Source organism: Pleurodeles waltl, chromosome 4_1 (genome assembly GCF_031143425.1).
Source record: "Pleurodeles waltl isolate 20211129_DDA chromosome 4_1, aPleWal1.hap1.20221129, whole genome shotgun sequence".
NCBI classification, from domain to species: Eukaryota; Metazoa; Chordata; class Amphibia; order Caudata; family Salamandridae; genus Pleurodeles; species Pleurodeles waltl.
The window spans coordinates 762,048,251-762,074,522 of NC_090442.1; the positions used below are offsets into that span (position 1 = coordinate 762,048,251).

A 26,272-nucleotide genomic window follows, 5' to 3' on the forward strand; every position below is an offset into this window, starting at 1 on the left:
ATATATTTATTGCTTACTACACCTAATGAGGCATTGAAGCTTTTTACACCGCCCAGCACGCTGCTCCGAAGCCCAAGGTTAGGGGTAAGTCCACTATTACTATGTATTGATGGCTATTCGGATTAGAATTGGTTACTCAAGCAAAATAGATTCCATGCATTCAGTGACGTTTTTGTGGTAGTTTAAATGAACATGAGTGAGGGAGTTGTGTGAATTCATGCAGATGTTTGGTGGGCATAGTAGCTGAGCGAGAGGATATTAGGTATTGTTAGGTTTCAGAGTTGTGACATTTGAGAAAGAGAGGTGAGCTTTACAATGAGTTGTGGGCAATTTGTAGAAATACACAAATAGAGACTAATGTAAACATGCATGTGACTTTGAGAAGGTTGTGGACACAGAGAGAAGACATGTAAAGGAAAATACCATTTCATATATAAAAGATGAGAGGCAACAATTAGGCATTTTGAGTAAAGGTCATGCCAGATTTTTTAAATATATAGAATGCATATTTAGATAGTGCGCAATTTGAGGAAGGAAGACTGCAGGACGAAGATAGGCTACATGTGAACATAGTGCAATTTTAAGTACTTTTGGTATGTACTAGAGTCAGGTGAACAGTCTGTACTCTGCTATTCTACTACTAGACCACAGCTTCGAGAAGACAGCTGATCAGCTCAGTGGCTGGAGGGTTAAAGTAGTGGCTGGACACATAAATAGGGAAATAACACAAGCATTAGGCTACTGATAAAGGAAACAGTGGCCTCAAGACCAAAAGACAGTAAAAAAATAATTCAAACACTGAAAAGGAGATGCTGTAAATGCTGGAGCAAATGTATTCTTATTTTCATCCTCGTTTGGTTTCCAGTTTTAATTATAAAGGAAAGTGGATCCATTTTGAATGCCACTAGTTTGACATTGCACCTTTCAGCTTGCATTCCTGCGGCGTAGGTCCAGAAACTGATGCGAGGCAGATGGTGAGAGGGCTCGACACAGAAATTCAATTAAGACTTTGTTAGCAAGGAGCTGCTGATTTTGAGGAAAATACTGGCTTTATGAGGAGCCCACTTCATTTTCACTGCTGAAGTAAATCTTTTTTTTTTATTTGGTCTGTGGAATTCAAACAAGTGGATTTATATACATAATTCAGTCTACATCTGGAATTTACAAATAGCACTGTGCAGTGCATCATGTATTTATCTCCTGTTCACAAGACCTGCTTGTATATTACATTTCCATGTAATGATTGTCTATTTGGTCTACAGTCCCATAATCAATACAAAAGGACAGGTTGATCTCCCCCAGATCTTATATCTACATTGATCCAGGAACAATGGCTTTGCTGGTGGCAGCAGATCTCCTATCAATGATCCAGTTATGTCAAATACTAAGAACAACCATTAAAACATCACCTTCAGGATTTATGAGGACAGAGAGACATTAATTTCTACTTATAACTAATGAAGAGCTTCTATCAGGCTTCATCAGTGTGCCTGTACAGTACTCTGGTCACAAACGAATCCTGTAATCCTGGGTCGCCTACCATACTGTCTTGAGTAAATAAGCAAATGGTGATCACTGCAGACTTGCCCATGTGCATCATAAGAGTCGTGAGTAAGAACTTTGTGATAAGCCCATCACTTATAAGCATCTTTGATCAATTGCCATATCCATGTTTTATGGAGCTGAAAAAAATGTGTACATATAATTTCATGGCATTTATTCCACCAGTTGAATGATTCAGGGAGATGTCTTCCCCTCCTGTATCTCTTTTTTTCCTTTGCTCTCCTATTTACCAAACCAAAAGAAAGCACCTGTACAACCATTATTTTCCCCTTTAACTACTATTACCCTTATCTACTTGTTTTTTCGTTGAGTTGGAGAATTTCATGAAATAAATTATTGGTAAAATAATTACATTTGGAACCAGCATAAAATATATTAAGATTAAAAAAGTTTGCTTCAAACAAGTGAGAAACAGGCCAATTATTTTCAATTTTTTTCTAAAGGCATCTTAGCTACTGAGCTTAAGTGTTTTTTAAACCACAAAACTAGCAAATGATTATTATACATTTGCATTCACTATTCTGTGTTCATTGTTCATCTTTGGTTGTTGTGTGTTTGCACTACAAAATAGCTATGTTATAATGCCTCTACATGGCTTCCTTGGTTTGCTGTAGCTGCAATTCATCCCCTTATTTTTGTACACAAACGTCTTTTGGAGCGCCTATTATTCCCTTATGTCTTGCTCCTGTTTGCTTTTATACTTTAACACTCCTTGAACTACTTAGTCACTGGCCTTCCGCTCCCAAGATGTACGTTGACAGACGCATGTGACTTAGAGAAGATTGTGTACAGAGAGAAGAGATGTGCTGTACTTTTCTTACTCAAATACCAGATTTACACCCCAGAACAAATAATTGTAAACTTCACGCTCCACTGGCACTGTACTTTGTCATACTGACTATAATATGTCTGATCATCACAGTACATTGTTGTTTACGGTAAATCACTATAACCTCTCTAATGCATTGGACAACATTTATCATACTATTCTCATTTTTACACTATGTCGTTTGGGTGTTGTCAACCAAGCACTCACCTTCTTTTCTTTCAATGTATCTGATCAGTCTTTCTTTATCGTATCTCTTCATAACTCCCCATAGTTCTGTCCTTCTGTCATGGAGAGCTCTTGAGAGCTTGGATATGAGCCCGCTGCTTTTCTAACCTAACACCATTCCCCAGAATACATAATTCTGTCCTTTAACTTATTGTATAATGTCTTTTCCAAAAACAAGTCCTATCAAATTGAGAGGGTTATCCTACCTTATTCTTTCCCTGGAGAGTGGTGAATTGTGGGACCCTAGGAATAGTTTAGAGTATTTGTAAAGATCCTCACCCGCAGGTGCCACCCGTGGCATGTTACATCATCAGATCCTCACCTACTACCCCTAGTGTGAGTGGGTGGGCTCAAACTCTGATGGTTTTAGGTTTCTGACAACATTGGCATTCAAAATTAGCAGACAGGAAGATTGACGAGAAAATAATTAGCCAAATTACAAGGAGAAAATGTGGGCCTTTAAGTGTTTCCAGATTTCCATGTGGTCATCTTCCAGTCTCAAGTGTAGGAGTAAGAAGTTCCACAAATAGGAGTCCAGCATTTACAAAGTTTATCCACTATTCTTCTGGTATCTGTCTGTGAAGGTGGCCAAAAGCCCTCTGTTTACAGACCTTAGGCTTCTGGTTGAATGTAAGGGATAAACAGGTTTAAGAGGTAGCTAGGTGATAGGCATGTAGTATGCAAAGATCTTCAGGTTGTCTGGTTGCACTTCCTTTTACTTCGAGGCAGCTGAGGGTTCTCATGGCACATGTAATGTGGTCTTGTCGTTGTAACCCAAATAACAAACAGGCAAAGTTGTGAATTCTCTGAAATTTCGAGGGAGAGACGGTGTAGGCTTGCTTGCAAACTGCTGCAATAGATCAGCTGGAACATAACTACAGTGATACTTATTGAGATCTTCTGTGAGGAGTGGTGCTAAGGCAAAAGCCCTCTTAGAAAGCATTAAGTGGTGGAATGTGGTTTTAGAAGCCACATTTATTTGGGGGATGGATTATTTGGATGATGTTCACTGTGAAAGAGGACTCCAAATTCTGAGCTTTGTACACAGGGGCTGGAGGAGAGATTATTTAATAGGACAAAATAAAGAGTAGGTTGAAACTCTCACAGGCCCTGTTTTGACACCTTTGAGCCAAAGTCAATTGCTCGCCATTCACCGATGAACACAAGAGAGTTCTCCTGGACGGTAATGGACCACATTTTACTTGTTGGGTGCAGTTCATTGTAAAGGACTCAAACAATGAAAATCCTGTGCCCCAAATGTGAAACAAGGGAGACAATCTTCATATCTGGTGGCTCATAGAATAAAAGGTTGCCAGGAGGGTCAAGAGAATCAATTTGCAGGGATACACCTGGACACTGGAGTTGAGAAGTTCTTCTCTAACATTTTGAAGAGTGATTTACGTGGATCAGTGGTGTCAGAAACTGATTGAAATTTTCTAAGGAGCCTCTTTGCTATCAGATTAAATGACCGTTGACATGTGAAAACTACTTCAGGTGCCTCTGCCACATATGGCAAGTCAAAGATGGGCCTTTGGTTGGACAGTGTGTCTGGGTTCCTGTGTGAGTTTTCAGGATTGGGGTGATAATATCGTGTTTGCGGGTAGGTGGGAGGACTCCAGTAGGGAGCTTGAGGTTGAATGGATTAGTGATGATCAGTGTCAGTACTTTGAGGTGCAGCTTCAAGTCTTTGCTTAGCAGCTATACCATAATTGTGTAGTTTTTTTTAAAGAGGACAGAATATTGTTCATGTTGGCTTCAGAGGCAGGTGCTAACTCTCAGAAGGGGCTTGTCCAGGTTGATGTGATAGAGCAGGAGACAGGCTCTATGGCTCATCGGGTGACAGTGCTGAGGCCAGCCATTGAGGTGTCAATTTTTGGGGGTGAGGAATGACAGGTTATCAGAGAGGTCAGTTGAAGGGGGGAGCAAGCAAGCTGACAAAGTCTGAGATGCCAACTTCATAATGATCTCGAATAAGAGCCTTCTTTGCTCTGGTGCAAGCTCATTTGTAGCTGCTGGAATGTGCCTGGCAGGCCGTGTGAGCCAAAAGTAATTTAGATTTATGCCAGTGACTTTCCACCATTCTATCTTGTGCAATCCAAAGTTTTAGACTGTCTCACAGCTATTCACCACTGTATGTCAATGTGTTTCCTTATGTTACCTTTCTAAGACTGAAATCAAATGTTATGTTGCAAATTCTGTACTCTCATCTTCTGATTCCTAATCTCTTTTCTTTGGCAAATTCTCATCCCAATACTATCAGCCAAAAAACATGGTGCAAACTTCAATCAAATGTTATGTTGCAAATTCTGTACTCTCATCTTCTGATTCCTAATCTCTTTTCTTTGGCAAATTCTCATCCCAATACTATCAGCCAAAAACCATGGTGCAAACTTCAATCTAACCAGGAGCGTGACATTTTTCATTAACTCCACAGCTAATGTTGCCAGATACCAAGGGGCATATTTATACTCTGTTTGCGCCGGAATTGCGTCGTTTTTTTTAATGCAAATCAGACGCAAAGCTAACTCCATATTTATACTTTGGCGTTAGACCCGTCTAGCGCCAAAGATCTTGGAGTTAGCGTCATTTTTTTGCGTGGACACCTACCTTGCGTTAATGATATGCAAGGTAGGCGTTCCCGTCTAAAAAATGACTCCAAGGCATGTGCGCCTTATTTAAACTCCCGTGCAAAAATGGCGCACGGGAGTGGGCGGGTAAAAAAAAATGACGTCCAGCCGCTTTTGCGTCATTTTTTAGCGCCTGGTCAGGGCAGGCGTTAAGGGACCTGTGGGCTCGGAAGGAGCCCAGAGGTGCCCTCCCATGCCCCCAGGGACACCCCCTGCCACCCTTGCCCATCCTAGGGAACTTAAGGTAAGTTCAGGTAAGTAATTTTTATTATATTTTTTTGTGGCATAGGGGGGCCTGATTTGTGCCCCCCTACATGCCACTATGCCCAATGACCATGCCCAGGGGGACATAAGTCCCCTGGGCATGGCCATTGGGCAAGGGGGCAATACTCCTGTCTCTGCTAAGACAGGAGTCATTTCAATGGGGGTTGGGAGTCAAAAAAATGGCGCAAATCGGGTTGAGGCCAATATTTTGCCTCAGCCCTGACTTGCCCCATTTTTTGACGCCCAAGCTCCATTTTCCCCTACGCCGGCGCTGCCTGGTGTGGGTCATTTTTTTTGACGCACACCAGTCAGCTGCGCCGGCTAACGTCATTCCATAAATAAGGCGCCCGCATGGCGCTTTGGAATGGCGTTAGCCGGCGTTATCTTTTTTGACGCACAACTGCGTTGGCGCAGTTGTGCGTCAAAAAGTATAAATATGGCCCTAAGCGTTCAGGATTCCCCAACATCCTAGTTTGCATGACTAATCCGCCACTCTCTGCACTTGTCTTGCGCTAGTTAGATAATTGCAACAGATTACTGGTTGGTTTTACTCACCACTAGTTGTTACCACTGAGCAAGGTTGAAAACGTTGCCACTTTCATCACCAAATTGGCCAACGTTTTGCAAAAAACAGAGCAACAGATATTGTATTGGTTTTAAGACTGTTAACAGTAGAACCTCTAAGTACCTATCTTAAATGTTAAAAAGATGTGTACCCCCATGCAACCTTAACTCAGCAAATCTAAACTGTATTGCCACTTCCAACCCCCCCCCTTTGCTGCCTCGTGTTTACACTTTTTCAATCTGTTTGTGCCACATCACAGCCACTGGTTCCCAAATCACCTAGTTTCCATTGAAAAAGTTTTTTTTTTTACTTGCCTATATCATTTGCCCCTTTTGACAAATCTTCACAAAATTTCCCCAAAAAAAGTTCGCCCAAGAATTTTGTTGTGCATGGGAAGTTTCGGAATGATCCATCAAGCGGAGGCCAAGAAAAAGGGGGGGATCAAAAAAAGTGTATTTCCAATTTTAATTCCCATAGGGATTTTGAACATGACTACAGCCTGAACTGCTGGAAAGAATTGCATCAAATTTGGCAGAAAGGTAGCTTTTGGTCCAGAAAGCAACCTTTTTCTTACTTGGTGTAAATTCGTTCAGTAGTTTTCAAAATATTAAAATAAAACCAAATGTGTGTGTCTGGAGGTGCAAAGGCTTTGTGAATACCCCCAATCTCGTGCAGAGATCTGATTGGCTGCCAGCACTTCAATCAGGCAATATTGACAACCATTTTGAGACTCATTTGTTATGTATGCGGTGAGCCTGCTTGGCCCGCCCACACCACGGGGACGGACACTTTTCTGGGGCAAATGCTGTTAAATGTATGCAGGGGGAACCGCACAGCCCGCCCGCACCCCGGGGACCACCACCTCCCTGGGGCAAATGGTCTTTAATGTATGCGAGGGTGCAATTCAGCAGTTACAGTTAGAGTTATTTCATACCCTAAGGTAACTATAACAACACTCATGACATGTTTGATAATATCAGTGTAATATTTGCAGTAAAATTATTGATGAGAAAACTGTGCATGGCCGGGATGCGAGTTTAAGCTACCTTGGAGCATGAGTTATAGTTACTTGAAAGAGCTATCACTGCTGAATTTCTATAGTTTTGTACATTTAAAATGTGAGCCTAACTGTAATGTCCCTGTAACCTTTGGTTTTATAAGTAAAGTGAATTTCTATGTTTAACTCTATTTCCTAACTATAATGTCCCTGTAACATTTTGTGGTGTTAAGAATGGGAAATCTACTTACCTCCTCCTTTTTGTTGGGTGTTGAAATTTTTACAATAATATTATGGTATTGCAATATTTTGTAGTCAATATTCCCACTTATAACTCTTTGAAAACTGTTCTCTCAAGATTCACCTACGCAATAGAGAAAGCCACAACTAATCAAATGTTGCCCCTCTGTCACACACCTTTGCCTTCCTCATTATCCCATAAAGTAATTATGTATGTATGTTAATCTAATACATGTTTGTTAAGCCTTTGTATTGTTTCTCAATCTTTACTCGCAGTTCATCAAAGCCATAAACATATATATGCTTACCACTAATCTGTTCATGAAAGTGTCACTACGTTTCTGTTGGTAAGAAAGCTTTCTTCGTTAAGATGTTCCATTTTGCTCAAATATGGACATAAAATACATATTGAAAATAAAAACATTGTTCTACGTTTTTGCTTGCAACATATTTATTTATTTCAAATATATTCGTATCAAGAGACTTTTCACGATATTCAGCTCACATTCACTGCTTTATGAAAAGTGTACAGTTCCATCCCTTGCATATATTAAAATGAAAATACACAAACCTTATGAATTAAAGAATAAACATAAGTATTAACAATTCTTCTGCATCAACAATATGTACACCGATTTTGTCTCTAAGATGGGCTTTCCACTGCCTTTCACCTGTTAACTGTTTCAAATATTTGTATAACTCAGAATTAAATCACGTTTCTGTCCTGAAAGATACACAACTAAGAAGGCTGTGTCACTTTACTCCAGAATTTGTTTTCAGAGTTGATGGCTTAAGGCTGCAGTTTGGTTCGCCTAAATATCCATTGCTAATAATACACTTGAATGATTTGGAACACAACTGTTAGCATTTCTTTTCCTTCTTCTGTTTCTTTCATGTAATTCTCCTGTTTGCACTGTTGCCTTATTTATTCGTGTCTATATTTTTATTAATTTTTTCTGACTTCACGTTCTCTTTCCAAGTCCAATGCTTACCTTGTTGCTTTATTGCTCTTTCTATTTCTTCTGTACATTCTCTCTTTCTTCTTATCCCCCTTCGACGATTCGTGGTCCACTCCATTTGCTCGTAGGCTACTTTTTGTAGTTTGTCATTTCTTTAATTGCCTCGTTTTTGTTATCTTCATTTTCTCGCCTACCTTTTCTTTATTTCTTCCCTACATTTTCATTCGCATTCATTCTCAATTTTTTTTAATTGTCTTGCTTAATCTATATGTATATTTTTTTCAACACGGTTCAATATTTATTTGTATTTATTTTCCTAAGTCCTGAAAAATATTTAATCTTTTCGAAATTAGTTTTAGTTTTTTAATGATTACTCATCTAAACTGTTTCTGCTTACTCATATCTGACCTTCTTACTTGATTTTTCCTTCCTCTCGTTTGTTTTTTATTTCCGCTCCTATATTACCCTTGTATTCTTTATTTTAGCTGGCCATTTATCCTTAATCTGCATTCTTTCTCTCTTTATCTCTAAGTTTCTCGCCATTTGCCTCCATTTAATGCACAAAAAACCCATCCCATCCCGAACAGACGTCTAGCAAAATCTATGTAATACTTTGGAACTTTGTCTCGGGGAAAACGAAAGTACAGTACAGGATCCCTGACAGCAGTAGCAACCGTTGCCACAACATCCAAAAGACAAGAGCTGGAAGTTATAAAAAGTTGAAAATCAGGAAAAGTTTTTACAACTCCCAAGTGGACTGGCCGCAGACGTTAACCTACTCTTCCTGCCAGGAGTTTTCTTTCTTTTTTTCAGAAGCATCATTTTAACACTATCTTCACAAGACTAGTATGAGAAAGCAGAATTAGGCATCAGTTTGTCTCCTGGGGGTTGGGGGAGGGTACTGCAGCAGTGGGGCCTGGTGACTACCTGCATGAAGCAGGAACTGACAGCCTGCATGAGTAAGCCTCTATTCTTGTGCAATGGCAACCCCTTCCTATAAAAAGGCAGCAAAGTCATGGGGATGTGACAGAAGGAAAGCCAGTGAGTTCAAGGTAAGACACTCCTCGCCTATCTGACAGGGACTGAATTGTACCTTTTCCATGCTGCCCTTTTTGTGTGTCAGTCTGCCAGGAAAGGCCTGACTGCCTCGTGCCCTGAGTCAGGCTGCATTGCCTGGGGCAGGCTGCCATGTGCTTCGGGCATTCACGCCTGGGACACGTGCGAGCGCCTAGTCAGTCCTTCGCCGTCAGTAAGTCTGAGAACCATTCCTGGTTTAGCTCGGCAGCAGTGCTTTCTGGGACTTGTTGTTCTCCCGCTCCCATTCTCAAGCAGATAGGGCAATGAACCACTGGGCTCTTTGGGTTGTGTAAAACAGGACTGGCCTGCAACCGAGGGTGGGTGGCAGCCGTGTGACCTGCTAACAAAATGCGTGCCGGTTTTTATCAGAATGTGTAATTTAACAAAATGTGAAGTATGTGCTGTGAAGAAGCCTAATGGTAACTGCATTTTCGGTTTTGGAGAAACTGCAATATTTGTTTGTCGTTTGCTTCTGCCGACTTCCGAAATAGTGAGCTGTCTCATCGGAGGTGAGTGAGAGATGAAGTTGTTGGTGTCCAATTCACAAAATCTTTGTGTGAGTAGTTGTGTCTTATTATTAACCAAGGTGTGGCGTACTCTTGAAATTCCAGGAGTAAAGCATATTTGCTTCGGGTAAATAAAAGTTTGGAAATGGGACCGACGGCGCTCATTGTAAGATGCGTGGGCTCTTGGGAGACTCCTGGCTGTGATTCCAGAGGCAGTGGGCAGAGCTGGAGGAGGGCACTGTGCCTGAAATCCTCCACAGCATCTCATCTTCCCCGTGCTACCTACCTATCGCTGTAAAACCATGCCCATTCTGTCCTTGGCACCTCTGCTGATATGGTCAAAGGGGTGTCCATGTAGTGCCAAATGATAATGTATGTCTGTGGGATTTGTTGAATGTGACAATTGTCTTAAAATGATTGGAATTAATATGGCCAGCATTTGTTTGCCTGCAAAAATATTGTCACAAAAAGACATGTTGTACTTTAGGGACACTGGAAGCTCGGTGCTTAAATGACCCGATGAGATGGACACAAGAGGGTAATAAATGCAAGGTGGTCCAACCTCCTTATCCACACTGACACACAAGCCTAGATGCGAGAACCAGACTTTTTCGAGCAAGGAGCATGCCAGTTGACATGTGTTGTCTGAATGTGATTGTAAAGGCTTGGTTTCTGGGCCTTTGCTTCTAAAGTCTGGTCGTTGAATTCAGGTCTCAGTGACCTCACCGGTTGTTAGTTTAGGATATGCTGTATTTATCCAAGTGTTGTTTAGCAACGTCGTTATGAATTATTTGCATTATATTTGAAAGGAAATGACTGGCCTGTGTATTGATTTATTGCTCTATTAGTGTCCATGTTTAATACGACCAAGATGTGAGTTGCATTAACGTGACTTGTGGTGTTGGTGGGTTGGGGGCGGGGGAAGGGGGGATTATTTGCTTTGGTAGAAGGAAAAAACCCTCATCTGATGTTTTCACATGTTAACAATAGGTACACACTCACTTTTTATGGGCTGCAGGCCTGAGTTGAAGCAGAGAACGTCAAAACGATTTTTGTAGAATACATGATCATTTTAATAGATTACGAAATGCGTTAATATTTGCTTTGGAAATGTTTTGCACCACTGCAATCATATACAAGCTGAATACATCTGAAAACCAGAGATGCTTTACCTAAACAACTTTCCTGCTCGTCTTTGGCTTGGCGCCTGAAGCTGAGGAGATTTTGCCTGCGCGCCAAGACGGGCCTGGAGCCCGGGCATTCACGGTAACGCATTGCGTTGTCGCTGGTCGAAAGCAACTTTCATCAACCGCTCCCGGTACTCAGATTCCAGTTATGCAGCGTTTGTGGCGCTAGACTTGGGTGCTGGCTGCTGTAATGGGCGCTTTCCTAGATTTACAAGAGACATATCAGTCGCAGACAGTATTATGTTTTTGAAGGTGATGTAAGGCAACAGATCCGCTCACTGCAAGAGTTGCATACAAATGCATTGTCAGGTTCCGTGTCTGACCGTGTGCACTTTTGTGCTTTCATGGGGTCGGTGGGACGAAACCAACTGCACTACCAGGACATATTGACGTTTTGCATAAATACCCTCCCTGGTTAACAGCACGTGCTCTCATTAGTCCACGTAGATCACGGTTTTTCTGTGCTTGGAGTTTATGCTAAATCCTGTTGTGCTTAAACCATTACTCAACTCTTATTCAACGTTGGGCAAATCGCTGATTATAAAGTCTGCAATTTTACCATGTGACATTCAGGAAGGAGAATCAGTCATTTATTGACGACCAACATTTAATTAGTTCTTGCCTCACTGATTTTTTTAGGGCTGCATTTTTTTAGCATAATTGTCAGTTTGTGTTAGTTCATTCTATGAGATGACGACTTCACCAGTTTCTTTCATTCGCTCTGGTTTCCGGCCCTGACACTTCTCTCCAGGTTAGTGTATCCAATGTGCCAAGTTTGCATGCATGTGATGACAGAAATGAGCCACTTTTCTGGGTCTGACATGTTTCTCTACTGTTCTGCTCCCAAAATTCTGTAGCGCCCCGTTGCCTTTCAGCAAGGTTAGCGCTATGCAAATACCAGGCTGTAGCACATGGATACTCAAATAGGGCCTGGGGGCCGCATGCGGCCCCCTTGACCTTTACACGCGGCCCCCTGGGCAACAGGTTGATGTTCAATCGATGGGGACAATTGTTTATTTCAAGGTTAACTGGTGTTAACGAAAAGAAGTAACCAGGGAGTGCTGAGCTTCACTTTAGAAGCAAGTTCATTTTTAGACATCTTGCAGCAAAAGTGAAAAAATATAACAGTCACTTCAAAATTCAAAAAGTGTATCAATTTAACATGCAGTCCATTTCACCTAAGTATAATTTATTTTATCAGTACAATAAGAAGTATTCATTTAATGTGATAGTTTTCAAACAAGAATTTAGAAACAAATTTTCACCTCTACACTGACAAATACGCCAATAGTGAATTAAACAAGCAAGTCAGATGTTATGTGCACTTTTTGAATGATCTGGGTTACTATTATAGATGACAGCAATATAGTTTATTAAATCAAACACAGGAGCAGATTTGTACGATCCAGACCCTGTACCTAATATTAAGCCATTGCCTAGGATCACACAATTTGCAAAAGTAGGGAAGCCAAGATCAATCCCAGGTTTTCTAGTTCCATATTGCTCAATTCAGCCACTAGATGTATATCATTTGCTTCGCCTATCAATACTTAACCGCCAGTCCTCCCAACCCTCTCGCCCGACCACCATTCCACTGGCATTGATGCAGCCCTCGGGCACATCACACACCAAACCTTTTGGCCCCTGGGAAAATGTGAGTACCCATGCTGTGGCAGAATATTCTATCCTGTTGGCCTTCCTGTGTACCTCGTACAGTGGCTCGTTATATTTTTCTCCCAGTTTTCCCTGCAGTGCCTGAACTGGAAGCTTTACGCCTCCGCAGCTCAGCCTCGGCTCGTAGTCTGGTCACCATGGCACTACAGAGAGATTCAAGTGGGCGCTTCAGCGTAACACGAGCTCCAACAGGGAGCCAGGAGCATGTGCATAAGGACACTGTCTAGCACAAAGAACCACCTCTAGCGCTCGAAACTCGGGAAGTGCTGGAAACTTAGAGCAACTCTCCAGTATCAGAGCGCGGCCTTCTCTCCGAGGACACCTTTGGGATTCACAAATAGATAGAATAAACGAAAGAAACACATATTATTTGTCTGGAAAGGTGCAGATTGCATACATGCCAAGTTTGCTCTTTTGAATAATTTGACATGCAGTTTTGGGAGGTGTATGCGTTCCTTTTCTTTACCGTGCTGGCAGTGTTTTTCAGGCACCCAAGCATCACAGGCTCCGCATTGCTGCTCCCCATGAGAGCTGGCGTGGTCTTTTGTGTTTTTTTCTGTAAGTGATTGTGATTGGATCACAACTTTGGTGTGACTTAAAACTAACTAAACACAGATCAAACTTGCAACATACAACTTTGTAAGTCAAGCTTGCCGTAAGCAAGTGTGCATCCAATTTAAAAGGTTTATAATCCAGTCTGGCTTGCCTATCACTACACTGTGTGATCCTGGGCTAATCGCATCTTGTATCTGTGCAACTGTTCCTCATCTGGTAACTCTAGGCACACTTAGACCTAGCCCGGGCTTCAGTGGTAAGGCTGGGGTGAACACATGAGCGGTGATATATGCTTGATAATGTTACACAACTCTAGCATCCTTGGTTGCTTCTGAAACCTGCCACCTCTTTTCAATGCAGAGAGGTGCGAGCAGCGTTTGGGGGTGCCAACTGCACAGGGAGGGGACTGTTCACTGACATCCTCCATCAAAAGCTCTTCCTGATATGGTGCGTCTCGTATCACTGATAGGCCTTTTTTGAAGAAAAAAAGTTCTTGTATTTGATGTGTAGGAGATTTAGGGACTGACTGCAAGCGACGCACTTCTTTCCATCTGTGCATTTCTCAAGCCCCTGTTAGAATTTTTCAATGACTAGGCCTGCTCGTGCCCTTGTCACACATTGCACTCCCTGCTTACAGCCAACGTTTCTGCTGTCCCTTTTGCAGTTTTCTTCGTTTACAGTGGCACAAGGCCCTCCAAAGTGTCGCGTGATGACGCTACACAAACTCTTGAAAGAAATAAACGCCTTGCGTCGCCGAAGGAGCTATGTTGGCGCTATATAAAGTCAACGAAACGTCTAAGATGCTCCCAGAAGGCGCAGGGCGCATTACTCAGCAGTCAGACGCTGCTAAGCACCATGGCAGACAGTGAGTTATAGCTCTACTGGAGCTGACAGGCAGGACTGCCCTCGGGAACCGTCTAGACTAGGCCTTCCCGGCAACGACACGGGGCACCAGGGACTTCGAGGCGGTTCAATAATTTTCTCACAGCCCCGCGGCACCTCTTTTGCCAAATAATCAGATGTTCAGCAACACCCACGTATAACGTTCAACGAAATGTCTGACAGACACACAGTGACACGACAACCACAGACATTTCCCTAAAATTCCATTACAATTCTAAGGAGAAAAGAACCAGTTGAAGCTTGACAAATTAGACGATTTAGTCTGGCTGTGAAATTGCTAACATTCGTCCAAAGCGAGTTAGTTTCCGAATCTCGCCCCTCCCCACCCCAATTAAAAAATGTGTGGCTTTGATAACAATGACTTGGTTTCAATGCTCTGCACCACGTTGTCTGCAACAGTTAGGAAGTGCGTTGCATGCTACCAATAAGTGCTGTGCGTATTAAGAAGGGTATCTGAGTTTTCTAAATGTTGCATGTTCTTTAATTTTAGATTTATTATATAGCTCGGAGGCAGGGGGCAAAAGAGTGTTTGAGGGCGAAGTTTCTTTGGTATGAGGAGTAAGAGTGTGTGTGGGTGTGTGTTAGACGAAGAGAGGCTGCATACCGTTTACGTTTCAGTTTTCTTTGTAAATGTCACTAGATCCCCTAGATGGCAATATAACACCATATTACAGATTTTAACCAGTCTTTATTTTATTATCACGTTTGAGTCACGGCAGGTCGCTTTAAAAGTTCTTTTCAAACAGGGAATATTTATTGAGAATAATAATGTGAGATTTTTTAAAAAATATTTTTTTTTATAAGAAAGCACGTTCTGTCTGTAAAGGGTAATCATTGTTGAAGCTGTTCTCTGCAAGGCTCACCCAACAAAGATCAGGATTAGAACGTTCAGGTTTTCTTTATCTTTTGTGGACAGAATTTTGATTAAACAATGGGCAGCTGTAAAGCTGCTCTGTAATTTGGGATTGTCTCTATGAAGCTGAAACCCATATATTACAGTGACCTGTGACCCATTTTCCATAATTTACTGGGACCTATGATATATTTTTCCTATTTCATGGATCTCTGTGACGAATGGAGTTTTATACCATTACAGTTTGTGCAATAAATACACACAAAACATGTAAATGATGTAAAAGATAGATAGATAGATACTGAAAAAATGTTTGAAGCTCAAACGCATAAAACCACTAAAGTTTGACTGTTATGTTTCAGCACACACACAATACGATATGTCATAGTCATAGTAAGTACAGAAACAAGAAACCTAACCCAAGAACAACATGGCCGACAACCCTGAATTATGTCATGTGTGCATCCTTAAACATAATTAGCAAAAGTTCTCAACAGTGCTCCCAACCCACCATAGCGGCCAACACACGCTCCACATGGTCTTTGGCTGTGCCCCCCAATGGCTGAATGTAGAGCCAGGTCCTGTGCCTAGCTTGCCATGGCCATCCAACCCCCACTTTGCACAGCCTGCCATTTACTCATTCTGCATTAGGCAAAACCTATAGCCAGGCCAAGTGGCCAACCACCTTTGGCTGTGTGCAGAGGGGGTTGGTTGCAGGGCTTGTTGGCCTTGCACTCATCTCAATTTTCCAGATGGCAAATTTCATGCAGGTTAATTGAATAGTGTAAAATTATTAGTGAATGACATTGCAATCTCATTTGTGTTTCTCTACGTCCATCAGACGTGCTCAAAATAAGACATAACCAATGGAAAGCAAAATCCACTAAACATCTAGCAAAGTTTGTGTGAATGTATCAATCCGTGCCAAATGTATTAATAGATTGGTAGATCTATTTGTGAATGACAATTACATTCCCCCTTGTTTGGTGTGCATAGAATTGGGACAACCAGTTGTAAGCTACACATGCTAACTCTCTGCCACATTTTGTGCAGATCAATCAAATTGTGCCAAAGCTAATAGTTAATCAAAAATACATTGAATTTCTCCTCCCTCCAATATAACTCCTCGCCCTATCTGGATATGTGAAAAACCTAAAATAGCTACACTTCGTGTAACTTGCTTACTGTCTGTCACATTTGATGCAGATTCATCAACAGAGCTAAAGTTATAAGCAATTTCAAATGTTTTTGCCTCCTTTTGGCCCCCCCGATGGGTTTACACAAAAACTTGTTATACCAATTAAAAAGAAACCTTATAGGCTTTTGCAAAGTTCTGTGTAGATTCATAAAAAAGTGCCAACGTTATCACCAAATGGACACATTTTTGACACCCCTTTTTTACTTTGCCCCACCCTCAGTAGATTTGCCCACACCCCAAAAATACCAAAACAAGAATAAATATGACCTGAGCAAAATTTAATGACACTCTTGTGCAAAATTTCCAAAACAATGATATTCCGACACATCACATAATTGCACACTATTCACTTAAAGAATGTGACCCCCCAAATACACTATTCGTGGCACACTGAGAATACAAGGAGACAACAGAAAGCATGCAGCTGTTGCTTGCATTGCTTTTGTTAGTTTGGACTTTTTTGCATTAAATGCATCCTCACATCCGAAGTGGGTTGAGGACGCATTTCACGCTAAAGTACAACACCAAGTGCTTGTTTTGAATTTCATGTAATTACACGTTATTTTGCATATTTTGTCTAAATTTCCATATAATTACCCAAGAACAAGTTATGCAAATTTTGCACATCCTCAAGTTTGTGTGAGTCCTTGCAAAAATGTGTGCATAACCATCAAATGGTACCAATGTTAGTTATTAATAAATTGAACATATTTTGGACCCTCTTTTAACTTAGTCCTTCGGTTGGATCTTCACAACACCTAATCTAATTGCATTGGGTATCACTGCTAAATTTCAGGAATATTTATCAAACGGTGCCAAAGTTATAAACTAATTGACACACGCTTTTTCAGCTGACAAAATGTACCTGAGCGTTAATTCCTTTAATGCCTACCTGACACATTTTCCAAATGTTTATATCTCAAAAACTACTGAATTGATTTACACCATAAAAAAGCACGCATTCTGAATAAGGTTCTAAATTACTGCCAACTTTGATGCAAATCCATTCAGAGGTTTTGCTTTATCCTTCAACAAATTTCCGAAGGGAAATAAACTTGAAAATTATAAAATTTTCACCCACCCCTTCACTAGGCAAATCAAAAAACGCCTGTTCATTAGAGGCAGTGTCTCAAACAGAAGTACACGGGCCCATATTTATACTTTTTTTACCGCCACATTTGCATAATTTTTTGATGCAAAAGTGTCGGAAACTTGCGAAATACAATTGTATTTTGTAAGTTTGCGCCGTTTTTGCGTAAAAAAACAGTGCAAACGCGGCGCTAAAAAGCATAAATATGGGCCCTGGTGTCTATTGTCACCGTATAATATACACGAAGTGTGTGTATTTGACTCACATTGAGCAATCTGCATCAGACATTCCGAAGATTGAGTTTTGTCTGTTGAAAATGTTTTTTTCTCATATATGGTGCAGATCAATAAAGGGGTGAGTACACAATTACAGGATTGGTGCCCCAAATTTGCTTTATATTGACATTTTGAATGTGAAAAACAAAAATGCTAAATTAGATTTTGCTAAATTTGGCGCATAGATCACAGTCAGATTAATTTAATTGTTTTCACAGGCATGGTACATTTTTTAGAAATTCCCCAAAGATGAAGATATACATTGTACAGGATATCGCGGACATAAGAAGACTGCGACTGATATACAGAGTCATACAAATATGATAGATAGACATACTTATGCACAGATAGGTAGTTTACCTATTATTGCAGAAACAGCAGCAGTCTGAAAACTTGTGTAAATTTCTGGAATCAGAACAGAAGCTAGAAATATGTTCTAATCGAATAAATTATTTCAGCTAACAGGAAGCTTGATTTTTTTATTTGTAATATAAAAACATATTGATTAACCAGGACCTAAAGAGTATAATTCTACTGAAAATTAAGTAGTGACATTTCATCACCTTAAAGATAGCATTGTAAAATATACTAATTGGTTATCCTTGGTATGCTTTATGTATTACATACTGTATTTTCAGCGGTGAAAATTCTGTGTTTTATGAAGATGAGATACATGTTAGTCGTTGGTAAATATTAACATCTATCATTTCTGTAAATTCATACATAAGGATAGGTACGCACAGGTACATTCACATGCACAAACTAATATATAATATTACAGGCAGACTTTCCTTCTCACGGTAGCCTGGCTCCTCATATTTTGTACATTCACGTTTCAGCTATTGAAATACAAAGGGATTGCATCTCATTGTGAGCCACGTTCACCTTCATCAAAGTGCCTTTTATTTGAGTGCGCGCTTGCTGTGTTGAGTTAAAAGAGGCTTGAAGGTCTCCAGACGTCCAATGTCATTGCCACCATTTCCCATATGAAGGCTTTTTACCAGCGTCTCTAGTGTATTAGCCGTGGAAATTCAAAGGTTGTCGGCATGGTACATGCTGGTGCAGCGAGCAGTCGAAGTAAGGTAATGGAATATTACAGATCATACCTCAAAAAAATAGGAGCAATAATTATCTACTGGACTGGAGACAGCCAGTAGGTAATTATAGTTAGGGCCAACTTTTCCCATACATGATGCTTTTTTTTGTTTTGCTAATAACTTTGGCGCCGTTTGACGAATCCACAAAATTTTCAAAACTCATACGCTATTTAGTTTAGCTGCTGTCAGGAAAGTTTTGGGGTGAATCGTCAAACAGGGGCCAGGAAAAAGGGGGAAACTCAAAACACGTTTTCCCCATGTTATATTCATGGGGCTTTTGCAACTTTTGAACACCACTACAGCCCGAATCACTGATCACATTTTTTTAAAATTTGGCAGAAAGGTGGATATTGGTCCAGAAAAGGCTCTATTTTTTTAATTTGGTGCAAATCCGTTCAATAGTTTTGGAGTTATTAAACAAATAAAATATAGATATCTAGGGACACAGATCCTTTGCGGATCCACAGGTACACTTGGGGGATCTCCAAGTACCCATTGGTATCCAAAGGTACCCGCAGATCCGAAGCCCAGGTGGGAAAAAAACTCTCACACCATACCCCTGCCACTCACGGCCTAAGACTGTGCACAGCATGGGGTTAGGTGCATATGGTGCGAGGGTTGGCCACAGGCCCTGCAGCCAATCCCCACCGCACACAGCTGGAGGCTGTGCACAACAGAGATTGCAATAACGTATGATATTTATATATTGCTTTACATTAAAAAACATAGAAATTCATTGGAAAAAACAAAGGTTAAAGAGACGCTATAGTTAGGTTCACGTTTTCCCCACGGAAAGCCATAGAAATTCGCCAGTTGTAGTTAGACTTATAGTTATACTTATCTGAAGAAAATATAACTAGTGCCAGGAAGTGACTGTAGGTAGCAAGTTATAGTTTCTTAAAATAAGTATAACTATAGTATGACTATAACTGGTGAATATCTATGGTTTTGTGTGGATAGAAGATGAACTTAACTATAAAGTCCCTGTAACCTTACTTTTACCACACTTAATTCCACATATATGTACCTTGACAAAATATATATCTTCTGAGTATGAGATGTGGAATTAGGAGTAGTAAGTCTTTATTTACATTGCTGGGTATGGATTTATTCTTTGTTTATATATTTTGTTAGTTGATATTTTTATATTTTTGTCACAATATTCTTGGAGCACAATGATTGTGCAGTCAATATTTTGATATAACTGTTCAGGAACAATGGGGTTGTGCAAAGCTGGACAAAATAGTCACAATTTAAATTGTTTGGTGATGTATGACAATTTCCCTAATGAAAAGTGCATATTGTATGGAGTACACGTTGCATATGTGTATGTTTTGGAAAAGTGTGCAAGTTACACTTTTTTTAATTTCACAGTATTTTCCTTCATAAAGGTGAATTTCTCATACATGCCCGCCTTCTACAGACATTTGAATAGATAAGTGCACTTTATCCTATTTTTTACATTACTTCGCCTTGTGCATAAGGGTGCAAGTTAGTTCTGAGTGTACCTAATGCAAATCCTTACTCAATGCCCTAAAAGTTATAACTTTGAGGGTGATCTCTAAAAAACCTCACATGTTCGTGGCCACTCCTCAGACACTAGCTGGGTTCTCTCACTTGCTATCTTCCTTTACCAGTCAGAATGTATGTAAGCAAAGTCTATGCATGACCAGTCAGAATGTATGTAAGCATAGTCTATGCATCCCTGGTGTACTTTGTGAATCCTTTATATATACTTGTGCACATAAATGTAATTTCCACTTGTGCACATCATGCACAAATTTTGAATGGATGCACTGTGACAAACCAAAAGGGAATATTCTAAGTCTGTGGACTAGACTGAGAAATGTAATATGTTGAAGGGAAAGAGAAATGAACAGCAAACCTCACTTCTGATTACCATCCCGCATGCCCGATTCATAGGTTTCAATGAGTAGGTCTATGATACTCCTGCAGATGTAGCAGTATGTCAGAAGAATATCAGAAATAATTTAAGAGTAAGACAGGAGTGATACAAGAGTAAGTCAAGAGTAAATTACTCTGTCCCCTTCTTTTCATCTTCTGCTGGCTCTCAGCTTCTCTTACTAGCTATCCATCCCTGTCTAAGACATTTTTTAGTCTCCTCTTTTTCTTTCCCACTATCTTTATCTCTCACTTCATATTAAGTTTTGCTGTTTCTCGCCTAACCGTTGCTTTCCCTCCAGCACACTCTTCATTTCCCCTTCTCTCGCTATAACCCTTTGAAGCACAATGTGTTTCTCACTGTCTCTAGTGCTCTTATATCCTCTCTTACACTCGCAATTCCTCACTCTTACTGAATCTCTATTTTCATTTCTTGCAATGTACTTTCTCTCCCTAATTTATTTTGCTTTCACGCTCTCAATTAATTTTTTTGCCCGCTCTCATCATTAGTTCTTTCATGTTTTTTTTCACACTTTTCTGTACCTCTCTGTATCACCTAGCTTCCTCATAGCCATTTCTCTCTCGATACCATCACTCCCTTTCCTCTATCCCTTTCTCTACCTTTTCTGTTGCTCTCGCTTTCTGTCAGTCTAGTTAACTATACCACACATTTGTCTTACCATATTTCTATTCACTTCTTCCTCCAAACTCTTTTTTCCAATCATTTTTGCCTGTTTCTCTTTTGTCCATTTGCACCTCTCTCCCACTTGCCACATCATCCAAATCTTTTCATCCGATATATACTTACCTTCTCGATATTCTGGTTGTTAATATTTTGGGCGCTTTTTTGTGTGTTGATATTTATGTACTCGGTCTTCTGACACATAAGCCTCTGTAGACCATTTGTAAGACAAATGTATCATGAAACTGCATGTTGCGGTCATATCACTACCTGTAAAACGTAGATTTATCTGGGATGAATGCCATGTCTTACTATAAGCAAGTCTTCCTATAGGCTCAGTAAAATATAGCACGTCTTCATCTCTTTGTGTGGTGCTATACCACATACCTAACTAAACCTCTCCCTCCCCCATGCTTAGGCCTCCCCAGAAGCACCTGTGAAAAATGCGCTACACTGGCTTCCCGATTTTTGGATTCTTCTGGATGTGGATCCCGGCATTCTACTGTCGGCCAATCGTGGTCAACCAGCTTAGGACGGATGCCAAAAACCTCGCCAGGACCATCATGGCCAGACTGCATGAGCACCCTTGCCAGGTAAAGAGCTGATCATTGATATTATTGTTCTTCTTAATCCTAAAGGTATGATTGACACATTTTGTTCAAGTCAGACTCCAACAATTCTATTTTATCTTACCTCCAGAAGTATATTCTAGACTCATGCAAGGCAGGTGTTCTTTATTCAGCAAAGAATTATTGAGGACCGGACTCAACTGGCTCCCAGTTGAAGCCAGAATCCAACTGAATGTGGCTTGCTTAGCACACAAAGCCCTTCACAATTCATACCCTAAGTATGTAGCTAGTAAGATCTAACTATCAGGAGGCATAGGGGATTCTAGAAGTGCTAATTACATCATACTTGAACCACCCAGATTAAAATAAAAAGAAAACCCATGGTCGCACTTTCGCTGTATCTGCCCCAAAAATTTGAAACTCCTTACCACCCTCAACAAGAGCAATTGCCTCACTCAAGCTTTTCAAGAAAGAAGTCAAAGCTGTACTACTAGAAAGGCAAGTTGCATAAAAGAACTATTTTGAAACTTTTATCTGCCAATATTTTATATTGTATCATATTGTGTTATATCTTACTGGTCGAACTCTTTCAACTATGTATCCTAATTGTTCTCACTTCGATGTAACCCTCAGCAGCTCTCTCTCTGTACAGAACAGCGCTCTGATACCGTGACAGTCATGTTCAGGCTTTATAAAACACAATAAGTAAATTAAATTCATAAACACACAACACAGGTCACAATGACACAAACCAATCAACCAATATCCAAGCTATTCAGGTCAAAGATGGGATTCCTATTGTGTACCCCTGTTTGTGGTGACATGCAGGAAGAGTATGAAAGAGCATCCTATCTGAGTACTTCCCCCTGAAGACCTTAGCATTTCAGAGCTTAATCATCTCAAGGTGTGTATTAAACCCCCTTGCCCTTTGTGCACTTTATAAATTTAAATTACCACATCTATTTACATCAGAGCTCGGTGCAGACCTCATACTAATTAAGGGGCAGATGTAGCAAGGCATTAGCGCCTCGCAAACGGCGAAAAACGCCGTTTGCGAGGCGCTAATGCCCGCACGCGATGCAGAAACACATTTTGCGAGTCGGAACCGACTAGCAAGATGTGTTTCCGACTCGCAAATAGGAAGGGGCGTTCCCTTCCTATTTGCGACTCGCACCGCGATGTAAGTTTCACGGTCGCAAATCAACACGCAGTTACCACCCACTTGAAGTGGATTGTAACTCAGTCGCAAACGGGAAGGGGTCCCCATGGGACCCCTTCCCCTTTGTGAATGATCACAAAATTATTTTTTCAGAGCAGGCAGTGGTCCTAAGGACCACTGCCTACTCTGAAAAAAAACGAAACAAAAGGTTTCGGTATTTTTTTCTATTTGCAACTCATTTTCCTTTAAGGAAAACGGGCTGCAGATAGAAAAAAAAATTGCTTTATTTAAAAGCAGTCACAGGCATGGTGGTCTGCTGTGTCCAGCAGGCCACCATCCCCGTGAGTGCCTAGACTCGCTATGGGGTCGCAAACTGCGACCCACCTCATTAATATTAATGAGGTGGGTCTTTGCGACCCCATAGCGAGTCGCAGAAGGTGTCTGAGACACCTTTCTGCATAGCAAATTGCGAGTCGGAAGGACTCGCAATTTGCAAGTCGCAATTTGCTTTCTACCTACATCTGGCCCCAAGTGTCTTGCATTTTGGCTGTCTCTAATGTATCTTTACACTTTCGAAATGTCCCAGTATTGCACACAATATATTTTTCCTAGCAATTATTGCATGTTTAACTTCTTGGTCAATCAGGATTACTACGACAGGGAAATAAGGCTCTATTGAATAGCAATGACATTCAAATTCTTCAAAGGCAAACCAGAACAGGACAGCCAATGACTACCCTGTCCTGGAATTGTGAAATTCAGCCCAACAGGATTTCTCTCCCGTTCTTTTCTTCATAGTTATATATTTAAGATATTTGTCGCATAGGTTGCCACTTAATTTGCATAATTTGAAGATATCAGAAAGAGTTTTCTTGGGGGGAGAGAGAGAGAGAGTCGTTTTTATTTAAAATTATTCTACCTCCCAAATCAGATTCACAACTTTTGCACTTTGGAAATTTGTGACACTCAAATAACTAAAAACATACCGTTAGAGACATTTTCCACAAAGCTTGTTATGCCTTTTGAATTCCCGTTCACTTCTATATGGTTTTGCTGATCATAAACACGTTTTTTCACTCTTTGTCTTTTGTACTGCACAAACTTCATGAAGTCTTTCTTTTTAATTTCAACAATTTTGTCAGTTTCATAAAGTTTGTGAAGAAAAGCAATTGTGGTAACTTATTCAAACATGAAAACACACACTTTTTGTGACATGGCAATGACAAAAATGAAAATAAATGTGCACAAATAAGTTATTTAGACCAACTGCACTAATAAACACGCATTCATTGCTTCAATACTACAGTACAATTGTCAAATTTGTCAAATCTGAGTTTATTACCACTGCAGCACAATTGACATAAGAAAAACACATTTTACTGCCACACAGATTACATGTAATACTTATGCCAAGAATGGAAATGCATAGGTACATTATCTACATTTCAGGTAAATCCTTTGTATCATAGTCTGACATTATACGTAGCAAAATAACCTCTGTTATGATTAAACCTGCAGACCATGGGAAGTCATACTTAGAAATAACATTTGAAATAGGTTTTTTTTTCTATTACTAACCAAATGCTTATTAAGCTAAAAGAAACAGCAATGTCCTTTTTCTCTTGCACAGTTCCTTTTCCCGATGAACCTGAAAGTTAGTGGCCTTGATTTCATTCCTGGAGAGCATCCCCTGAAGAGCTTGGACTCCATGGATGAGACCCTAGACATCTTCCACCAAATCCTCTCAAGCCTCCCCCTGGGCAACATGGAACAGATCTTGAACGACATCGAGAACCTTCGGCGCATCCTCCAGTCTCTTAGCCTACTGCTGGGCTGCAGTACTCAGAAGAGAATTGAAGGGGACGCCCTGTGGAACCTGACAGAGGAGTACGCCAAGTCTCCGTACACGATGGAGAAGGTTGCAATGGACAGGTTTCACAAGAGCCTCCACAACATTGTCAAACATTTGGAGCACACCCTGAGCTGTTGAGGGGAACAATCGGTCCCTATCTGAATATGGCTCTATCCAACTGTAAAGTGCTGTTTCTGAGAAGAACACTCTAAGCCACAGATTCCCAAGTTGAGGGTGTCCACGGTTATCACCAGTTCTCAAACATCCTTACAGGAAATCAGAGGACAGAGTTTCTCTCACTTTTTCCCAAAAACTGTAAACGGACCAGAGGCTCCAGAGATTTCAAAATACCCGTGAGACTAATGGGTTTCCAGTCGACCTGTGAAAACTCACCAAAAAGTGATCTTTTTGTGTGGTCTACATCGTATTTATGGACATATTTTATAAATGTTATTTATTAATTATGAAGCATTGTGATGCCTCCAATCCATTAGACAGTATTATAGGGCGAAACCAAAGTTTTCGCACATCTTATGTTTTAAAGCGAAGAGTCTCACTCAGGTGAGAGGGGGAACTTACATTGACTGTTTAATTGTAGGGGTATTAGAGAGAAAGCACATTTTTATTTATATTTCAAAGAAAACCTTTTACATAATATTGATGCATGTATAGACCACCGTGTTCTAACTGTAAGTTTATGAGATCTGCAAATGTGTTAAAATTATCATTTAGCCAATTGCCTTTGGACTATCAGCAGTTAACCAGAGTGCTCTCATTAACATGAAGGCACATTAAAATACATCAAAAGAATAAAAGCCAGAACCGAGGCAATCTGTTGACATGACAGCCATTTTGGAACGGTGTATAGATACTCCCGGGGGGTTCTGGGACTGGCCTAAGGCAGAAAAAAAAGAGTTAATTGATAGGTACATTGGGTAGGTATATATAATACATTAATAATAGCAACCATCAACATTTCTATTTCAAAGGCAAACCTGGTCTTATAACAATTATTGCTTTCTGGGAAAATAATTGTGAACTATCTGACTTGTTCTCGATCCAAAGAAGATAGCAGTTGCATTTTGCTTCCTCAAGTCCGCTCATTGCACTTATTGTGAACAGGCTCAGTTCAAGGCCGGCCCCAAGCTGAGCGCACTTAGATTGATGTTTGTAATTTAAGTTGTCATCAGTTTCCAAAAGGATCTCGTTCTCCTTTTACAACTTATTTATTAATGCTAGCTGCTATCCATTCTGTCTATTTTCTAAGATTGCTTGAATTTAAGCCCAGGTGGATTTTCAAGCAAGAGGAAGCAAAGAGCATCTTTTTTTTAAAAAAAAAGAGAAATGTATTTATTTATTTATTCTATGAACTATTTTTAAATTAAAGTTTGTATTAAACATTGCGTTTTTGGTGATATCTGAAT

The 26,272-nt window shown here is 40.4% G+C and overlaps 1 protein-coding gene across 1 annotated transcript; it reads left to right on the forward strand.

Annotated features, from left to right (window-relative positions):
- The first annotated feature begins 9,179 nt into the window (after positions 1 to 9,179).
- LEP (leptin) lies at positions 9,180 to 26,251 on the forward strand. The gene is made up of 3 exons (XM_069229376.1): positions 9,180 to 9,321; positions 21,687 to 21,861; positions 24,627 to 26,251. The coding sequence occupies exons 2-3, from the start codon at positions 21,712 to 21,714 to the stop codon at positions 24,984 to 24,986; spliced, it is 510 nt and encodes a 169-aa protein (XP_069085477.1). The 5' UTR covers positions 9,180 to 9,321; positions 21,687 to 21,711; the 3' UTR covers positions 24,987 to 26,251.
- The last annotated feature ends 21 nt before the right edge of the window (positions 26,252 to 26,272 follow it).

Bases quoted from the DNA above. Each gene is read 5' to 3' on its own strand.
- LEP (XM_069229376.1), top strand. From the start codon at position 21,712: ATGCGCTACACTGGCTTCCCGATTTTTGGATTCTTCTGGATGTGGATC. The intron at 21,862-24,626 runs GTAAAGAGCTGA...TCTCTTGCACAG, and splicing joins TGCATGAGCACCCTTGCCAG to TTCCTTTTCCCGATGAACCT.